At 33.9% G+C, this 22,413-nt stretch overlaps 1 protein-coding gene across 1 annotated transcript in view; it reads left to right on the forward strand.

Moving 5' to 3' along the window:
* Positions 1–10,158, forward strand: part of hk2 (hexokinase 2) — a 140,685-nt gene extending 130,527 nt beyond the window's left edge. Inside the window, 1 exon segment of the mRNA NM_213066.1 lies at positions 9,668–10,158. Coding sequence (NP_998231.1) covers positions 9,668–9,809 — 142 coding nt within the window. The 3' untranslated portion in view covers positions 9,810–10,158.
* Positions 10,159–22,413: the final 12,255 nt, after the last annotated feature.

The raw sequence follows: 22,413 nt of genomic DNA on the forward strand, positions 1-22,413 counted from the left end.
AATGCAAGGCTATTGATGAAATCCAGGCATAACACTGCATGACTTCGTTTCAGATGACTGTTTTATAGCCCTCAGCTTATCATTCTTTCAGATTCGGGAGTGCTTTACAGGTCTGAAGAAAATTATAAATGATGAAGTATCTTAAATAAGACAAATACATTCCTAGAGATGGTATATAAATTAAGAATTTCACTCACCTGGGAAATATAGGCAACTTGAATGGTTTGTGAAACACAATTAAGTGCCCAGCATGCCATGTTATCTGATAATTGTAGGAAATAATCCCAAAAGGCAACTGACTTTGTTAAGCCACATAAAACAAAACAAAAAAACGATTTATATGCTGTGTTCAGCAGCTTATCAGCCGGAATCAGCTCAGGTGACTTGAAGTGGCCACGCCCTTAATTATGCAGACTTAAAAACAAAATAGATGAGTTATAAAAATTTCACCCCCGCACAGTTGTCATAAAGGGTAATATTAGCTATATGCACCAAAACTATCTTTTTTATCAAGCTGTAAACATGTTTTTATCAGCTATAAAAAATGGCCAATTTAGCATAACAGTCAGAGGACATCTGGAGTTCCTGGAGCCAAGGCTAGTTAATGATTTGCAGTTTCAGTTATATCTGTATTGGCTTCATGAGGGAGAGCAGGATAATGCCGCTTGGTTATTACACTTAACTTTTTTGTTTCGTTTTGTTTTATCTTTGTTTGTATTGTTTGGGTTTTCACCAAAATGTAATTAATGTCTATGTCAACACCACCTTTAGAAATATTAATCCCTAGAAAAAACATGACGTGTTCAATACTTATCCCCCGACTGTAAGTAACATGGTGCAACAATTAGCAGTCAAATGTGAGAAATGCCATCTCATGCTCTCTGTCAGCTGTCTAAATGTTTGTTTCATGACGTTCACAACTCCAGCTATCTCATTACAGATCTAAAAGAAGAGTTTTCTGCTGGATTTTGAGCAAAATGAACTCATACCTCTCTCATATTTGAAAAATTAATGTTGTTCATCAACTTTTCCTTTCTGGAAACTGACATTCTCACCCATTCAATGGCTGTGAAGACTGTCACCCGATTACGGCAAATGTAAAACCATCAATTTTAGTTTAACTTAATGCAAGTCGCTTTGAATAAAAGCGTCTGCCAAATGCATAAATGTAAATGTTTTTCTCTAAATACTCAAGAAACGCCTTGGCATCTTTCCCAATCAAACGTTGAAACTTTTTAAATAGGTTATAAATCTCAGAACACTGTAGTTTAAAGCATGCAAGATGATAATAATATTTGCACACTGAAAATTGAGATCTAGTTAAATTATTGGTTTTTAGACTATGGCTGACATTCCGCTTGTAGCGCATGAGCTTTTGAGAGCGGCGTATAATGGAGAGAGGAAAAAGAGAATAGCTTATGCATAACAAGAAAAAGATGAATTATGCCACAATAGCCCAGAATGACGGTGTAAAATTACCCCGTGCCCCATGGCGCTTGTTAATGTAGCAGATGTGTTCAAATTGAGCCATAAATCATAGAGATTACGGTATTTATGAGGTGTTGATCGATCACCCTAAAATGGCTATTAATCCGTAAAAAAATCTATGATCCCTTTGTGTTTAAGGAACAGCTGCTGGGTTAAGCTGTCTGAGCTTATTACAGCCTTTCTAGTTATTTTAAATTTAAAGCTTATACTGCATATTTTTGCCTTTATCTAGTCATTCATAAGCAAAATAAAGTGGAAATAATCATCACAGAGCACTGCTTCTTGCAAAGGGCTTATCTGTTAACTCGTACATTAATATTCGTACTTATCTGTTAAAATGTACAGTAATAGCTGTGCAAAACTATTAGTCCTGTATAAGGAAATTCACTATTTTCCAAACAATGTCAATAGGGTGTTTTCATCTTTGTTTATAATTGATTAATACTAAATTAATTAAAAAACTGTATTGTTTAAACTACATTACCTGACTAAAGTCTTGTCGTTGATCTCAGTTGTAAGAGCATCAAATAATAACTTGACTTCTAGTTGATCATTTGGAAAATTGTCAGAAGGTAGAATTTTCAGATGAATCATCTGTTGAACTGCATCCCAATCATCACAAATACTGTAGAAGACCTATTAAAACCAGCATGGACCCAAGATTCTAACAGAAATCAGTCAAGTTTGGTCAAGGAAAAATCATGGTTTGGGGTTACATTTAGCATGGGGTTTTGCGAGAGATCTGAAGGGTGGATGACTACATCAACAGCCTGAGGTATCAAGACATTTGTGCTGCCCATTACATTACAAACCACAGGAGAGGGCAAATTCTACAGCAGGATACCGCTCCTTCTCATACTTCAGCCGCCACATCAAAGTTCCTAATAGCAAAGAAGGTCAAAGTGCTCCAGGATTCTCCTCAAACACCAAATTGGCATATTGATTTCCTAAGAATTGTGGCTTTTCATCACTGTTACGACTTTAAAGTTTAGTGCTAGGGATTATTAAAGAGGTAACATTTTGATGTAACTTAATTTGTTGAGTATTGGTGAGCAAAATAGCAAACTGACAACCAAATATGATAAAAATAAGTGAATTTATTAAGAAGAGGAAAAATAATTCAAGCAGCAAAAATAATATACAATTTGAAGTGTCTCTAGGGTGTCCGCAGGGAAATGTAAGGGCCTTCAAGTATTTAAAATTCCTAAATGCTATTTTGCAAGGTATTGAATTTGACATTATTTTTTTAAAAGTTTGCCTGAATTTACTCTGCGACTATCAGGATGCTGTGTAGTTTATGAAATCAATGATATCCTGCTAGATTTGACCTCATTCTGCTTTGTTTACTGCAGTAACCAAGGCAATACCATTATTTCTGCAATTCTATAGGTGCCAACCTGCTGAATTAGCTAGATTTAATAGATTTTTATTCAGTATATGAATGATGTTTTAGTTTTGGGTTCATTTTCTAAATGAATATTTAGTAGATATACTAGATAAGGTAAAATCTCGCCAGTGTTTGTGGTTGAAAAACTGTTATAAGGTATTAAAATGTTTGGAAAGAGTCTTAAAAAAAGGTCTTAAATGGTATTGATTTGCACACAAAAGAGAAATAAATCAATTAATGTGTGGTTAGGGGAAAGACAATTTCAAGCGGCACCAAATAAAAGAAAGCTTTATAACAAAAACCCCAAACTGGAAAAAAATATTGTCTTTTAAACTGCTAAATAGAAAATAAACAACCAAAACCTCTTCAGCGTTTGAAAATAAAACTTACAGAAAGTGGTGCTCGCTTCTAATCTTGTGTGTGTTAGGGGCCAAACACACCAAATGCGCATTTACATTCCAAAAACGCAAGGCGCACTACTTCCTTTTTTGTTGACAAGAAAAAAGAAGCGCGGTGCGTTCTTGGTCACTAAGCAACAACCTAATCAGCTGGGTAATGTGCGAGAGTGTTGCTGTTGATATTAATATAGTTGTATTATATTTAATAATATTGTGATACTCCTCCATCTACAAAAGTCTCCGCTTTCTTGACAACACAAACACTGCTGACACTTCAACAAAAACCCCGCCTCTGCTTTCTTTTGATTGGAGAATTAAAAAGATACGGCTGACGTAATACGCTTTTTCCGCTCAGAGATGAATTTTTTTCAAGTGCATGCGTGCAAGGGCAAAAATGCGAGGCACAGCAGGCGGTTAAAACGCAGCATGAAAAACTCTTGTAGTCAGTAGTAAACCATTCACAAAAGGCGCCTCTCAACGCAAAAAGTGCATTCGGTGTGATCAGCCCCTTAGACAGTGAAGTTTTCTATGTGTTACTAAATGTAGGTCATGTGACGTCTAAACTTCTCGATTCCCAGGGGAATTCAGATACTAGTATGTACAAAATGGCAACAGTGTATCACAACAAAAACAAAGTTAAACTGTAAAGTCAAATCAACCTAATATCACATAGCACAAGCCAAAACACACAAACAGAGCAGAAAGGCAAGCAAAAGAACGAGCTTCCCCACTCACATCCTTTTACACTTTGGGCTTCCTCCATGAGTGCCAGCGAAGGTGACGATGTCACAGAGTAATGATGGCTAACATCTAAACAGACGAATGGGAAACTGGAATGGGCAATCCTAAGAGAGTTGATCAAGATAGCTTGAGAGACAGAACACAGAGGCATAAATAGGGCCATAACATTTACTTGATAAATGATTTAACGCTATATTAAAACACAACACAGAGTTATTTAAAATTCTAATATTATTTCACAGTAGCAACATGGTAAACACAAAGCATAACCATTAAAAACCTGACTAACCTTAAACTTTTGAACGCAAATTGTTGCTTATTTGGATCAAAGTCTTGAGTCGACTGTTATTGATGGACTTTCTTGTGGATTGTCTGGAGTTTATTTAATGGTTTGATGGAGGTCAACAAATATATATATGTATCGATCAAACCAATCTTAACAGCCCAAATCTCCCTGGATGAACACGTAGTGCTTTTTAACATTGTTTTCAAAAACTGTCTACCTTATGGAGAGACTCTTTTAAAAAGAATATTTTACAAATAAAAAATGACAGATGCTGCTTTTTTTGCAGACAAAGTGCTATTGAATGTGGTCGTAAAAGTCTGGCATATTTGTAGGGAATATTTAGCATGCAAAAAAAAAAAACAATCTTAAAAGTGGATCTTTTTTTCCTGTTGATTGAAGAAACACTTACTTTATGCATTGAGTGAGTTTGTGAAGAGTTTCGATTTTGTCAAGTGTGTTTTTCGGTTCATCTTTACTCACTCTTGCTTGTTGTCTTGGTTAAAAGAAGAAATTGAAGGCTGTTGGGTGCTATTCAGTGTAACATCCCTCAAGCATTTTTTCCGAGATGCTTGTAGAAAAAAATGCCTTTCAAGCCATTGGATGGAGTTAGGGTTTTCTTCTATTTTTTGACATTGCATTGCTTTGTTGTGACAGTACAGACATGATTGAATTGAGAGGGCGAGAGAGAAAGGAACAGCGAGAGAGCAAGAGGAAAAGAAAGAGCCACTCGTAAAACTCATCAAAAGTCATTTCTGTTAATTGAAATTAAGAAACGAAACCCTTCAAGTTGGAAGTAGCAGAATGTAAAATTCCTCTGTTGGCTTTGAATACATTGATGAGAGATGGAAAATTTAAATGGGATGAATATGAAAACAAGAAATTGCATAAAGTAAATCTATCAGTAAATGAAAGTAAAAAACTCATTTTGCAATATTTATCATTGATGTAATTGAAAGATCTTATGATATTTAATCGGTATTGTTTATGTTAATCTGTATTTGTATGGTTGCATATAAGGAATCTGTTATGATTTTTTAGGTACACCTGTACCAATTGCTCGTTAACACAAATCTCTAATCAGCCAAATCACATGGCAGTAATTCAATGTTTATGCCTACATTTAGGCATGTAGACATGGTCTGCTGCAGTTCAAACCGAGCATCAGAATGGGGAAGAAAGGTGATTTTTAAACGTGTCATGGTTGTTGGTGCCAAACGGGCTGGTCTGAGTATTTCAGTAACTGCTAATCTACTGGGATTTTTACGCACAACCATCTCTAGGGTTTACAGAGAATGGTCTGAAAAAGAGAAAATATCCAATAAGCGGCAGTTCAGTGGGTGCAAATGCCTTGTTGATGCTAGAGATCAGAGGAGAATGGCCAGACTGGTTCTAGCTGATAGAAAGGCAATAGTAACTCAAATAACCACTCGTTACAACGGAGGTATGCAGAAGAGCATCTCTGAAAACACAACATGTCCAATTAATGAGCACCACAGCAGAAGACCACACCGGGTGCCACTCATATCAGCTAAGAACAGGAAACTGAGGCTACAATTCGCACAGGCTCACCAAAATTGGACAAAATAAGATTTGAAAAACGTTGCCGGGTCTGGGTCTTGATTTCTGCTGCAACATTTGGATGGTAGGGTCAGAGTTTGGCATTAACAACATGAAATCATGCACCCATCTAACTTTGTATCAATGGTTCAGGCTGCTGGTGGTGGTGTAGTGGTGTGGGGGGTATTTTCTTGGCACACTTTGCGCCCATTAGTACCAATTGAGCATTGTGTCAACGGCACAGCGTATCGGAGTATTGTCGCTGACCCTTTATCACCGCAGTGTACCCATCTTCTGATGGCTACTTCCAGCAGGATAAAGTGCCATGTCATAAAGCGTGAATCATCTCAGACTGGTTTCTTGAACATGACAATGAGTTCACTGTACTCAAATGGCCTCCACAGTCACCAGAACTCAATCCAGTAGAGCACATTTGGGATGTGGTGGATCATGGATGTGCAGCCGACAAATCTGCAGCAACTGTGTGATGCTATCATATCAATATGGACCAAAATTTCTTAGGAATATTTCCAGCACCTTGTCGAATCTCTGCCATTAAGGATTAAGGCAGTTCTGAAGGCAAAAGGGGGTCCAACCCGGTACTAGGAAGGTGTACCTAATAAAGTGGCCAGTGGGTGTATATTACTGATATTGCCAATGCTGCTGATATAGCCTTGAAGCATACCTAAATTTGAAATCAAGATGAAATTAATTTATTGTATTCTATTTATTGTATTCACACACACACACACACACACACACACACACACACACACACACACACACACACACACACACAAAAAAAAACTGTAAAGGTTGTCTTGGCAACTAAATGAAACTAAGTAAGGTCTAAAATAGGCAGAAGGCATTTGCTGTAATTATTAAAATCTATGTAATGCCTCAATTGCACCGAGCGCTATAGTTTAGTACATTAGAGTGGTGTACAGATCAGCATGAAACCGTTTTCATTACCAACAGTACCTTTACTTGGTAGCTGTGGTTTAGGTCAAAGTTGCAATCGATATTATTTTTGCACAAAGATGAAAACCGTACTGTTCACATATTGTGTTTTTGCACAATTATATTATTTCAAATGTAGATACATGACTAATAGAGTGTGGAAGGATGTAAATGGCCTTATACAGTAAACACCAATGGAGGACATGCAGCAGATGTCCTTGGCTGTTTGTCAAAAGAAGAGACTGACTTTGTTTGGGCGTGGTTCATTGCTGTGTGCAATCATTACATTATTGTGTCATGTTAAAAATGATTCTCTCTAAGTCAATTGATGGTTTTCACGCTATCAAATTTATGCATAGAAAATATATTTCTCAACAAAATGTGGCTACTGAAAATGGCAAGTGGCTAGTAACTTGAGAACCACTAGCCACAGTGTTTTGTGATAAAAAAAAAATTATGTTAAACCCAGTTCATAAGGGTCCCAAGCAAATCATAAGGGACCCCAAAACTCAAAAAGGTCCAGAAGTTAAAACATTGATATTGTGTTCAAAAAGGAATTGATTGTTTTATTGATATTTTAATATTAATGTTGTAATCTTGATATCGTGAAATTGATGTTGTGAAATTGATATTGTGATATCAATATTGTGTCATTGATATTGTAATCTTGATATTTTGATATTGTGACATTAATGTCATCACATAGATATCGTGACATTGATATTGTGACATTAATGTCGTCACATAGATATTGTAATATTGATATTGTGATATCGATATTGTGATATTAATATTGTGATATCACTATTATGATAATGTGAGATATTGATATTGTAACATTGATATTGATATCGTAATATTGATATTGAAATATTAATATTGTAATTGATGTTATGATATTGATATTGTGATATCAATAATGTGATTGTAATATTGATGTTATGACATTAATATTGTGACATTGATATTGTAATATTGATAACATGGTATTGCTATAGTGATATCGATATTGTGACATTGAAATCATGTTATTGATATTGTGATATTGATGTTGCAATATTTATTTTGCAATATTGATATTGTGACATTGAAATTGTAATATTGATATCTTGATACTGATATTGTGATATCGATATTGTTACATTGATGTCATCACATAGATATTGTAATATTGATATTGTGACATTAATATTGTGTCATTGATTGTCACATTGATATCGTGATATTGATATTGTTACATTGATTCCTCAAATAGATATTGTAATATAGATATTGTGGTATTGATATTGTGACATTAATATTGTGTCATTGATATTGCCACATTGATATCATGATGTGGATATCGTGACATTGATGTCGTCACATAGATTTTGTAATATTGATATTGTGATATTGATATCGTGACATTATTGTCGTGATATTGATGTTGTGATATTGATATTGTGATATTGATGTTATTATATTGATATTGTGACACTCATTGTAATATTAATATCTTGATATTGATATTTTGATATTGATATTGTGTCATTGATATTTTCACATTGATATTGTAATATTTATATTGTGATATTGATATTGTGACATTGATGTCATCACATGGATATTGTAATATTGATATTGTGATATTAATATTGTGAACTTGATATTGTAATAATGATATTGTAATATCAATATTGTGACATTGATGTTATGACATTGATATCGTAATATTGATATTGTGATATCAATATTGTGACATCAGTATCATGATATTGTGACATTGTGACATTGATTGTAATATTGATTGAGATATGGATATTGTGATATTGATATTGTAATATTGATATTGTAATAATAATATTGCAATATTGATGTTATGATATTGTAATATTGATATTGTGATATTGATATTGTGACATTGATATTTTAATATTGATATCGTGATATTGTATTATTGATATCGGGACATAGATATTGTAATATTGATAATATGATTTTGGTATTGTGATATCTATATCATGATTGATATTGTGATATTGATATTGTGAGTTTAATATTGTGACATTGATATTGTAATATTAATATTGAGATATTGATTTTGTAATTGATATTGAGATATTGATATTGTGATATCAATATTCTGACAATGATATCATGGCATTGATATTGTGATCTTGATATCATAATATTGATATTGTGATATTGATATTGTGATATTGATACCATGACCTTGATATTGTAATATTGATATTGAGCTATTGATATCGTGATATTGATATTGTGATAATGATACCATGATCTTGATATCGTGATATTGATATTGTGATCTTGATATCATAATATTGATATTGTGATCTTGATATCGTGATCTTGATATCGTGATATTGATATTGTGATCTTGAAATTGTGATATTGATACCATGATCTTGATATCGTGATATTGATATTGTGATCTTGATATCGTGATATTGATATTGTGATCTTGATTTCGTGATCTTGATATTGTGATATTGATATTGTGATCTTGATATCGGGATCTTGATATCGTGATATTGATATTGTGATGTTTTTATAATTTTTTGTTGTTTTATGCCGAAAATGATTTAATTTTTGGCCTAAAGTGTCAATGTCAGTTGATGCCAAATGTCATCAGTAGTTAACAGAATAAAACAGTATTGTTTGATTTACTCAAAGACAATATAAATAGCACAAAAGGCACTAATGGAGTTCTGAAAAAGTTGGGCAATTTTGTGAAAAAAAAACAAAACAAAAAATAATTAAATATATCAGATTTAGCTCATGCTCTGATTTCCTCTCTCAGAAGTGTCATTTTTCAAGCACGAATGCTCTCCTCTTTTGTCTCATCAGCTTTGCCACCATCATGCGGGAGACCCTTAGAGACCTGGCACCCAATTGTGAGGTCAGTCTCGTCCAGTCAGAAGACGGCAGTGGAAAAGGTGCTGCCCTCATCACAGCGGTGGCCTGTCGATTAAGAGATGCGGGGAAGTAGTGACTGAGTGAAATGATCTAAAGGGCAAAAGATAATGAGGAGGAAAGAAAAAGTGATGTTCTGAGCTTCCTAAGATTTTCAGTGTATGTGTGTGTTTGTGTGTGTGCGCCACAATGTGACCTTACTGAACCAACACTCCTGTTTTGTCCAAGAATGTATCTTATTTATTTTTCTCCATTTTATGCTTTTGATCACACTTTGCAAAGACTCAGCGTGTGCTGGTGGGGGGGTTATATGAAGACAAGGGAAAAAAGGAAAGCAAATAACTAGACTACATCCTTTCATGGTTATATTATATATTTGTATAGTTACTGGTTTGAATCATTGTACTTTCTATAAAAAAAAAAAATGCACCTTAGAGCTGTGAATGGTGTCGTTTGTGCTTGCACCTACTAATACATGCATGGTTCTGATTGAAAAGTTTGTTCATTTATTTACACAGTCATGGAAGTAGGTGAGTAAACAGTTTTATTTTTAGATGAAATGTTAATTTAAAAGACCTATATACAGTTGAAGTCAGAATTATTAGTCCTGCTGAATGATTAGCCCTCCTGTATGTTATCATGTTATCAACACATTTTTCAACATAATAGTTTTAATAACTCATTTGTTTTTTATATGCTATGATGATAGTTGTCACATCTCTTTTTTTTACTTTTTAACGGTTGAGGGGGAGCGAAAATGAAAACATTAAACTGGTTGTAATTATGGTTGCTATTTGTACTAGATGAGGAACAACAAGAAACATAAATACTATGTAAGTGAACTTGTTTATTATAAACCCTGTAAATTTTTTATTGAATTAAAAAAAATGTTCATATAAAAATAAGAAAACAACAAATTCACAAAAATAAATTAACCAAATGTAACAGACATATGAATGACAAAGGAAATGGAACTATGCCAAAATAAATAAATAAATAAATAAATAAATAAAAATAAAAATCAACTAACTGACCAGCCCCCAACCTTTTTTTATCACTGCAGACTGGTGAACGCTTGACAATTTTACTGATTGGTCAGTTCTTGTCACATGACTCATCATGGTGCACTTGCAGCATTCATTCAACTGGGACGTCTGGAAGGCATGAGTGCGTTACCCCACTTGTGACACGCCTCTATTGGAAATATAAAACTCTAGAAAAGACATGAAATAGTAAACCCTAAAAAAAGACTCAAAATAAGGACTCTAGAAAAGATGCGAAATAACAAACAGCAGAAGATGCAAAATGACAAACCCTAGAAAAGACACTAAATAGTAAACTTTAGAAAAGATGCGAAATAACAAACAGCAGAAGACGCAAAATGACAACCACTAGAAAAGATGCAAAATGACAACCACTAGAAAAGACGCAAAATAACAGCAGAAAAGACGTGAAATGACAAACTCTAGAAAGCATGCAATATGAACTCTAGAATTGACGTGAAATAGCAAACAGCAGAAGTCGCAAAATAACAAACTGCAGAAAAGACTTGAAATGACAAACTGTAGAAAGAACGCAATATGAACTCTAGAAAAGACGTGAAATAACGAACTCTTGAAAAGACCGAAAATAAAAAAACTCTAGAAAAGACGTGAAATAATGAACTCTAGAAAAGACATGAATTAACAAACTGCAGAAAAGGCGTGAAATGACAAACTCTAGAAAATAAGCAAAATTATGAACTAGAAAAATCATGAAATAACAAACTCTAAAATAGACGTAATATGCAAATGTCATTTTCATTGCCTTTACTTTAATGCCATTCAAAAAGGAATAAAAAAGGATAATATTACTAAAAAATATCATAATTACAGGATTAAAAACTGTAGATTATTAAATAAGACAAATGCATTGAACCTTTACTAATGGTAAACATGTGCCTCTGTGGGTCTGCAGGGCACATAAGACTGTCTGTGGGAGTGAAGACACGTCTTTTGGACACTGAACGAAATGGGTAAAATGAGAGATTTCCCACGACCGCGGATGTTTGGTTATTGGGCGGATACAAAAAAATGTAAAGGATGTTAATAATAGTAAAAAAAAAAAAAAAAATCTGTCACTCTATCCTGCAGTGCATTGATTGGAGCTCCTCTCAATTACATCATCGAATGTCAATTCGTGTCTTGAAAGATTGATGTCGAACACAGTCAACGCTGCGAATCCTATTAAAGCAAAACAAAATCAGTGAAAACAGAAACAACACTCCCCAAATGGACATAACAACAGTACAATAATAATAACGACATAATATTTTCCTGGATATTTTTTTAAGATACTAGTTTTCTGCTTAATGTTCAATTTAAAAGCTTAACTATATTAATTGGGTCAACTTGTTAGGGTAATTAGGCAAATCACTATATAATGATGGTTTGTTTTGTAGAACAAAATAGAATATTGCTTAAGGGGGCTTATAATATTGACCTTAAAAAATTAAAGACTACCTTTATTCTAGACAAAAAAAAAACAAAAAACAAATAAGAATTTCTCCAACGAAAAAAATATTTTAGGAAATACTGTGAAAAATTCCTTGCTCTCTTAAGCATAATTAGGGAAAAGGAAATATCAAGAGGGCTAATTATTTTGACTTCAGCTCTATGTTGCTTGTCTGCTATATAAAAGGTCACAACAATTATAGTAGTTGTCCAAATTCAGAAGCACCATATTGACTTGTTATTAGCCCACAGAGGCTCGACCAAGTTTTGCCAAAGTCCTCTTGTTATTCTTTTTTAAATGTTACCCTTCATGCTGTGTGATGTAGCTGTTTTGAATGCGAAAGGTCTGCAGTTTTAGAGATCAAAGTTCATGGCACAAAGTTTTTTTTTTTTTTTTTTTCATTTTCCATTAGCATAATGCCAGCCTATCATAATTGTCTGGCCCAAATAATGTGTACTTTCACCCTCAAACATTGTAGTTGGTTTGCATTGTCAATACTATTTTCAGAAGCACATACTGAAGAACTGAAAATAATTCTAGCGCGACTTATGCACGCTCAGAAAAACTGTTGTTATAATCATTAAACAGCCGTGAAATTTATTTCTTATTTGCATCATATCTGCACTTTATGGGTAGAGAATACGCAAGTATGATTTGCATTTAAATCAAACCTCAACTTCAAAGCAAATTTGAATGCCAAAGGATTTTAGATATGCATATACAAGACTATGTAGTATATTAACATCAACAAATTAATAAAATAAGTAGCAAATGACAGACAAGTTGATAAAAACAGACATTATCTAATTATCAGAATTGCAAGATTAAAACAGCTGAATATAGGCCTAAATAATCTAGAAAGCAACTACTGCGCGCTGATATTTATTCTTCTTTTTTTCCGAATAACGAACAATTTCAACCGCGGGGAGATACCGACAGCTTGATTTGCAGTATTTTCTAACATGTTAGAAGCGGGCAGCGGGCATCAGCTAGCCGTAAAGACGGGCCGGCACAAAAAAAAAACATGGCTGCCGGTGGAGAAGCGGCTGTGCCCTCAGCAGCTGATTGAGACGGAGCTGCATATCCTGAGTGCACTAAATACTCCAAGATCCGGGAGAAATTCTACCCGATAATCCAACACATACAAAACAACTTTGAGTCCCTGTCGAACAGAACCCATCTTACTGGGGGAGTGTGTGTGCTGCTGTGTGTTCACCCAACAATACCCGCTCCTGTCTCCAACACACAAATACTGGAACTCTTTATGTGGACTTACTTTTGATAATAGGCTACTATTATTACCTTTATCCTGTTTAATGTTATCAAAAATCTATTTTTATTTTTATTATTATATTTTTATTTTTTATTCTATTTTTATTTTTATCAATCATTTTTTTATTACATGTTATTTTCATATTTGTTTGCACTACTGCCCTTTTTGCACTGTCTTGTTTGTGAGACGCGCACTGCTTTGGCAAAACGAATGTACAGTTACTTGTCATGCCAATAAAGCACCTCAAATGTGAAAATAGCCTAGGCAACAAATAACAAATAGTAGTGTAATAATAACAAAAAATGCCCTTTTCATTTTCATACAATAGGCCTATGTGTGGGTTTTGACAATATGTGTTTAATTAAGCTATAAAGATCAGATGAAATGCATAGTGAAATATGAAATAAATGTCTCTTTTGCTGAAAATTTAATTAATCTATATATTTATTATTTTAAAAATCAACTCATTTTTGCCCAGAGAAAGAGGCGCGCGGCACTAGCGGACATGGGGTGCTTTTCCAAAAAAAGACGTACAGTAACTTGCAGCTGAACTATGCACAGTTTGGGGAAAAAAAATGATATAGTGATGCATGTCCCCCAAAACCCCTAATTTCTCTGTCGCAGATCCATCATTTGAATCAGGTTAGTTATAAGTAAAACGCACATAATGATAAAGCACACCATCATCACGAGGGCAATTAAATAAACAACCTAAACATATTTTAATTGTTTATTTATGTAATGTGAGTTTTTATAAATTTGTTCTTTAAATTATTTATAACTTAGGCTATTCTATCGAGATGACACCATAAAAGGCCTTCAATGCATTGATATAGGTAATAGGGATACAATGAAAAGCCGATTTCACTATTGACCGTTTTTATTCATTGACGGCTTCCCAACGCCGCATTTCTGTTGCGCGAAAAAAAGCTGCTGCAAATAAGCAAATTTATGACAAAACAATTTTAATAGTTTCATAGTAGTAGCTGGTGTGCTTCATCTGCGTGATTCTGATTTGACATTCTTCCGCTAAACTTGCACTGTGTTGATGTGTAAATGGGCTATGATCTTTGCCTTTGAGGCTAAGGCATGAAGGTGTAAATAAGCTATAGTTCTCTTTGCAACTTTCAATTTCGAGGTGGGGGAAGTGGGAAGAGGCAATTCAAATGTACCATCTCTAAAAAAAAGGCTGCTTACGCGGCATTTGTGTTTATTATTACCTTATTTTTATTTTATTATTATTAATTTATTCATTCATTCTTCATTCATTTTCTTTTCGGTTTAGTCCCTTTATTAGTCTGTGATCGCCACAGCGGAATGAACCGTCAACTTATCCAGCATATGTTTTACGCAGTGGATGGCAGGAGGGCCAGCTGGGGCTTCGGGACGGAGTGAGAGGAATTTGCCCCGAGTCTGGGAAAGATGGGTTGCCGTAATTACACTAGTTTTCCTATCGCACACATGCGCCAAACAAATAAACAAATAAATAAAAAAGGAAAAGAAAACATCTAGACTTATAGGCTGAGGTCTTTTTGCTTATAATCGCCCTTATGTATTATAATCACACCATATTAAAGACACAGCAGACATAAAGGTTGTGTGTGAGAGACCGAGCAAAAGAGCGCTCTCTTTACAGCTCTGTTGATGCTGCTATAGCGGCTTCTTTCTTTTTGTTATTTATTTTGCAGATAATACACCATATGAATACAAGTGAAAGACATAAAACTTTACAAATTACCTTTTGTAGACTCAAAACAAGTGTCATATCTTGATAAGCCTAAGCCACATTGAAATATAATTTAAAGAATTACATTATCGGATATAATAAAATCGCATTAAATAAATAAACCAATATAAAACAAGCAAAAGCAAGCTATAACAGTTTAGGTAGGCCTATACATAAATAAAACCGTTAAAGCCAAATCAAACTTTTATTTTACAAGATATTTTCTTTTAAAAGATTTTAGATATTTTCTAAAAACAATAAACACCAGAGAAGGTTTAGAATATTATTTATAAAGTATTTGGATATGATGATAATAATCAAATCGTGCAAACAGAGCATTTTTGGGAACACGTTTCAGGTCTCTCCAGTGCATTTGGGCTGAATGTTTGACTGTGTCTAAATGAGGATGTTATAAAATACATTTTCTACCGAGTTATTAACGGATGCACGATGCCAACAGTCAACAGGGCTGGGTTTGCGTTACGCGCTGCGAGCTATAGGCCGACAGTGAAAATGCGACATGACTTCGGTCTCGATGCCCATTAACACCTGAAAGACAAGCTTTTGGTTATGAGATGGGGGAAGGGGTATGTCTCCACTCTCAAGTGTTTTCCACAAACATGGTTACACAAAATCCAAAACTCCCGAGGACAGATGGCGTAACCGTAGCAAAACCTATGCGTTTTAAAACCAAACCGCATTAAATATGGGGCCTTATGAAAATGAATGTTTCTATGCACAGCAACTTCTGGACTGAACTACTTGTTATTTAAAATATCTCTATTACGCTCTAGCATTCGCCAAAACGAATTTATGCATAAAAACACCGAGCCTAGCTGAATAGGGTGTTGCCTGCTGAGCCATGACAGCAGCAGACAATTCCGCACGACCATAAAGCCTTCACCCGACAGTTATTTTCTATTCACAACGCGAGCCACAACAATAGTGCCATGCCCATCATCCTTACAGACAACTTCGCTTTAAACTGTATTAAGGTCCCATTTACACTGCACAGCAGTTTTATATAAAACGTTAATGATACATATAACAGGCTATATTTTGATGGTGAAATAACGTTTTAAACGATGGCTTTTTATTTCAGTATTCAAACATTAAATAACGAATGCATCAAGTGAAATAACGAATATGCAAAAACACATGTATATAAATATAAAGGACTATTATAATTAGCAAAATGCTGCTCTATTTATCTTTGTATTTTTATAATTTTATTATTGTTATTTTTAATATTTTGAATTAATTAAAGCTATAGACAAATACTGCTTGACATTTTAGAAAATGTTTTGCGTATACCCAGTACCGAGAACAAACAAACAAAAGCACATGGCTTGTTAATCAATTTAATCAAGCTCTAGCCACGAATAAAATAATAGACTATTTTATTATTTTAATATTTTAGACGACGGGTTAGTAATTATATTATAAATGGTTATGTTCAGATCAATGAAATAATAACTTTAATAATTCTGCTTTGCATTTTTCTATGCATTACTAACATCACTAAACCATACATTTGTTTTATAAGTTAACCAAATATTTGCAGAGATTCAGCAGTTTTTTTTCTGACGCGTTTGCCAGTCATGCCAGTCAGTGAAAAAAAAAGTAACTGTGGCCCCGTTTGCAGGTATTCAGATTCGATTTCATTAATCTGATTCAACTTTTATTATTTACAGGACATAAAAATGCAATTAAAAGTTTCAAATCAATGTGCATTGTCCTTTACAAAAAAAAAAACATTGTTATACACCATAGCCTGTAGCCTATAAAATGGCCGCAAATCTTTTTAAATGCATTAAAAAGCAAGCGCATATTAGCCGTACCTTGAGTTTGTTCACATTCTGCCTGTATTAACATGCATGCTGTATTTTAATATAGCTTATTTTGATGAATTAGCTTTAACTGACAGCTTTTTCTTCTTTTTCAGCGGTTATGCTCGCATTATATTTCACACGCATATGCAAGGTGACTGAAATTGAAATTCAAATACAAAACATACTGAGCCATTAAGTAAAAAAACAAAACAAAACAACAGTTATAGCTACTTAGCTATAACAGTTATAGCTAAGGAGAACATTGACGTTTTGAAAAAAAAAAAAAACTGAACTGAAACTAAATTATTAAAAAAATAAACCTGCTAGACTTAATTTATGTCCTGCGGCAAAAATATTTTTATTATAATCTGCTTAAAATAGGTCAATTTATTTATTTATTTTTTGCTTTTGATGAAGCTGCATTCAACTTAAGCTCAATGTCGGCAATGTCTTTAAATAAATAATATATCTAGGCCTATTTTCATTATTCATTAATTTTCATTATTCGTTTATTATTATCTACAATTGTTGAGACATAAAATGAGATAGTAAACTATAATAAACAACGAAAATGTAAGTAAAAACAGAAATAAAAACATAAATGAAAATGTCTCGTCTTAGTCCTGTCAAAATAGCAAACACTGAACATCTCTCTATATTTAGGTTAAAAGACTGCTTTATTTATTTATTTATTTAAGACTACTTATTTGTACTGAATGTTTATGCTTTCATTTTAGTTGCAAAAAGATCAGAAATTGATCTCGCACGCGCAGGGAAAAAAGGCAATTATGCCACACATGACTTGCATCGCTCTCATGCCAAGTTTTGAGGATAAATTCGCATTTAGATGCTGCTTGAAATAAAATAAAACTATCAAAAAGCACATTAAAGAATTTAATAAAAAATTAAAACATTCATAAAGGAGTATCTTATGGAAAAACACCATGGGCTCTGCTTTCGGTTTAAAAGAATCAAGCAGCTTTAAAAAATATCTAATTTGCTGAAGAGAAATGACACGAAAAAAAAAAATAAAAAGATTAAACATATCGGGACTGTTAAAAGAAAATTCCTCTTTGATATATTCTTTCGACTCCGATACATCAGCTAAGATTATGAATGACAGAGTGTCTCTCCTGCTTCAGCAGCGTGTCCCGCTGGTTAAACGATGACGCGGAGAGAATGCGCTGCTTAGTGAACCTAACGCGCCATTATTTTAATTCTATATTCGTGAAGAATGAGCCAACCGCATATGCTTAGTCCTGTTGGTCGGGACTCTGCTTTATAACTTAGTTTATTACAATAATCACACTTAGCTTTGCCATCGTTCTTCACATGTTGCCACTCGGCACATCTTGCGCTCCATCTTTAAAATGTTTACATTATTGAGGTGCTCTCCGGCGGCGAAGTTTCTGGCAGAGTAGCGAGTGAAAAAATGTGCTTGCAGAAATTGGAATCAAAATTTAAATTATATATAACAAGCATCGTATTCTTTCTAATCCTCGCCCAGTTTTAATACAAGTTGTGTTTTTTTATATTTGTGGCTGTGAAGTTTATTAAGAATATATACAAGTGATCTGCTTGAGGTAGGTCACGTTTATCAATGGTAAGTTTTAGCGTAAGTTTACATCAATAACATAATGTGTATTGTCCTTTACCATACAAAAAAAAAAAAAAAAAAAATTATTATACATTATTATACATAGTTGCCTTTAGCCTATAAAAAGGCCGCAAATGCATTAAAAGGCAAGCGCATATCTTAGCCTTGAGTTTGTTCACACTCTGCCTGTATTAACATAAATGCTGTATTTTAATATAGCTTATTTTGATAAATTAGCTCTAACCTTTGACAGCTTTTTCTTCTTTTTCCGCGGTTATGCGGCATTATATTTCACACACATTTGCAAGGTGACTGAATATGAAATTAAAATACAAAACATACTGAGCCATAAGTAAAAAAAAACAAAAAAACAAAACAACAGTTATAGCAACTTTAAAGGAGAACATTGACGTTTTGAAAAAAAAAATAAAACTGAACAGAACTGAAACTAAATTATTAAAAATAAACCTGCAAGACTTAATTTATGTCCTGCGGCAAAAATAATTTTATTATACTTTTGATCTGCTTAAGGTAGGTCAATTTATTTTTCTCAGTGTTTCACGTACTGTACGGCAATGTCTTTAAATAAATAATTTATTTAGGCCTATTTTCATTATTCATTTATTTTCATTATTCGTTTATTATTCGTTTATGTACAATTGTTGAGACATAAATGAGATAGTAAAATATAATCAACAACGAAAACGGAAATAAAAACAGAAATAAAACAGAAATGAAAATGTCTTGTCTTAGTCCTATCAAAATAGCAAACACTGAACATCTTTCTATATTTAGGCTGCTTTATTTATTTATTTATTTATTTATTTATTTATTTATTTATTTATTTATTTATTTATTTATGTATTTATTTATTTATTTATTTAAGACTACTTATTTGTACTAAATGTTTGTGCTTTCATTTTAGTTGTCTTTTACTTCTTCAATTCTATTTTCCAAAACGAATCCTCTTTGCACTTAAAAAGTTTACAATAAAGCGTGTTAACAAATTTTAAATGATTAATGAAGGAATTATAATGCTTTGACTTATTGTTTAATATCATTTACAAGCACAGTAGCTGTATGGGCTATTTCTGTCCGTTCGCATCCCGTCCCTTTGCGCCCCCTGGCGGCTCATTCACAAACTGCGGTCATACACTAAAAACAGAGCGGCACCTATTTCAAACGGCGGCGGTACCAGCCGCGGCGTTAATAGCCACTTTGAACTCTCACCTACTGTATACATGACATGTTCAGTGATCAACATTAGAAATGGTGTGAAAAGATTGTCAAAACGTAATAATAGTACTTTTCTAAGTATCGAGTAAAGTAAAGTCTGGTTTATACTTCTGCTTCAAGTGATCGACGTGACCCATGACACATGCAGCGTGCATAGCTGTGCATTTAAACTTCTGCACGCTGTTTCTGTTGGTCTGCAGCAACACTTCCGCAATGCTAGTTGGCAGAAGGTGTTTATGTTCCTTTGTGTTGAGTTTCTTCGCTGGTGTTTTGTTTTTTTCTGAACACTTCCTTAATTTACAAGTGGCTCAAACTCGCTCATTTTGAGGCAGGAACCGGCGGACATGCAACAATTTTAACCATGAGGTAAACGCAAAACAAAACTTTCCATCCGGAGCTCTTTCACAAGACTCCACACTTGTAAACACTCGCTCCGTCGGGCTCGCGCAGCTCTCGGTCCCGCCCATACTCAGCAATACCAAGCCGACGAATCACAGAGCTTGCGCTATGCGTCGTTGCAATGTGTAGTTACATTTTTTGAGAGTTGTGTGTAGTGTGTGGAAGAAAAGGAAGAAAAAAAATTGTCTCAAGAAACAGCGATTTTACGTAATTAATAAGAAGGGCGAGACAGAATCTGCTGACATTTTTAGATATTAGATATTAGAGAATAAAAAAAAAATCTGCAGATTTATGTGAAATGATTTTGCCATGGTTTTTATCATAACTAATAACTTATTATACGAATAAAAAAATAATACATTTTTTACTTGTATTTAGTGTTTAAAATGCAAATCCATCTAGATCAGAGATGCCAAAAGTAGGGCCTGCAGGCCAAAGCTGGCCCATTGTAATCTTTGATTTGGCCCACAATCCCATTTGAGACGAGAACTGAGAATGGTGGAGAGAGATGGGTAGAATGCCTTTAGCAGAGATTGTCAATTAATTTAGCTTAACCTTTTTGTTAGTTTGTTTTATTGTAAAGCTGCAAAAAAAAGCAAACTGTAATTAAATGTAAATGAATCTGAGAGTCCTTTCCAATGCACTTTCAGCCGTTGACTAGATCTCTCATGTAAAATTTACAAACTATCAAAAGTGATATGGAAATAAACTCAAAACTCTCATTCTCTACACAGAATGAAACTTCAAATGAGTCATGTAATACTATTTGAGAAATGAAGTGAATTCAAGTGTATTTTATAATAAAATGTAAGAGTTTTCTGACCTTGGATACATAAAAAATGCTGTGAAGAGACCTGCAAATTAAATTGAGCAATCTTAGGTAACACTTTATTTTGATGTTTCATTTAAGTATTAGTGGACTGTCTGCTTAATTTCTGTTGATACTGCTCCTTCAACAGACATTTAACCGACTATAAGAAACCCTAACCCCAACCTAGCAGTCTACTTATAATCTAATGAGAATTAGTTGGCATATAGTTGCAATGTAACTTAAATTCAACAAACAAACCATCAAAATAAAGTATGACCCAATCTTTTAAATAGCATAATGCTATCTGACGCTAACTAATGCTAATATAAGCTAACATTAAACTATCTACACAACGTAAATTTGTTCTCTTGGATCCATTTATGTTCTACTGTATAATAAAATCAAACAGTACAGCAGGATGTGTGAAAATTAAAATCATCCAAAAGGAATGCATTTGAACTTACTCTTCTGCTAACGATTCCAATGCAAGTAAAATGCTGCATATTTTATTTTAAATCATGGTGCGCTGTGAATCTTGAGAGGGTCTGAGTTGCGAAGGATCTGTCAGTTGTAGCCTTCATTGCCTGAAGGACCCATTTGGAAGCTGCCTATGAAGGAACCTTTGAAATGGTAGAGACTTCGTCACGGTGTTATGATGTAATCCGTCTCCGATGTGGCCTTTAAAGGATGCAGCCTATGAATTGAGATGTGACTATTTTCTCTTAAGAGACAGAACTGGTTCTGAACTGCCTGAAACGAGTTGCTAGTAATTAGTTGTACTTCATGCACACACTTACATACAGTATTTGAAATATTTTTGTTGCAAGTTAAAGGACTTCTTTAGTAGAAGTACCAACCCAATGTTTAGACCACGAGTTAAACATGTTTTGAAGCTGGAGGAGAACATTACTGTAGATTTTTGAAAATGACAGGTTGTTTCACTAGATATGACCCCTAATCCTTGGCTGTAGAATTCTTTTAAAGTTGCATTGTAACAGTTCAGTTTTGACCCTGTTCAACCCGCTGGACACCATTGAAGTCTGCTTTTTGGAGAAAACTTCTGAAATGCTTTCCACAACCTCAAAGGAGGAAAATAAGATGTGAACATCTTAGGGGCTGTTTACGTGACAACATTTTCAGGCCAAAATGAGAAACTTTTTTTTACGCTTTGCCTGTTTATTTACACTTTCATTTTTGGCATACATTTGAAAACAGGTTTCAAAGTGAAGGTTTTAGAAAATGGGTTTCAAAGTAGACATTGTCGTGTAAACACCCGAAAACTTCATCAGAAAAGTCTGTTTTAACTTCACATT

Source organism: Danio rerio, chromosome 5 (assembly GCF_049306965.1).
Source record: "Danio rerio strain Tuebingen ecotype United States chromosome 5, GRCz12tu, whole genome shotgun sequence".
NCBI lineage: Eukaryota > Metazoa > Chordata > Actinopteri > Cypriniformes > Danionidae > Danio > Danio rerio.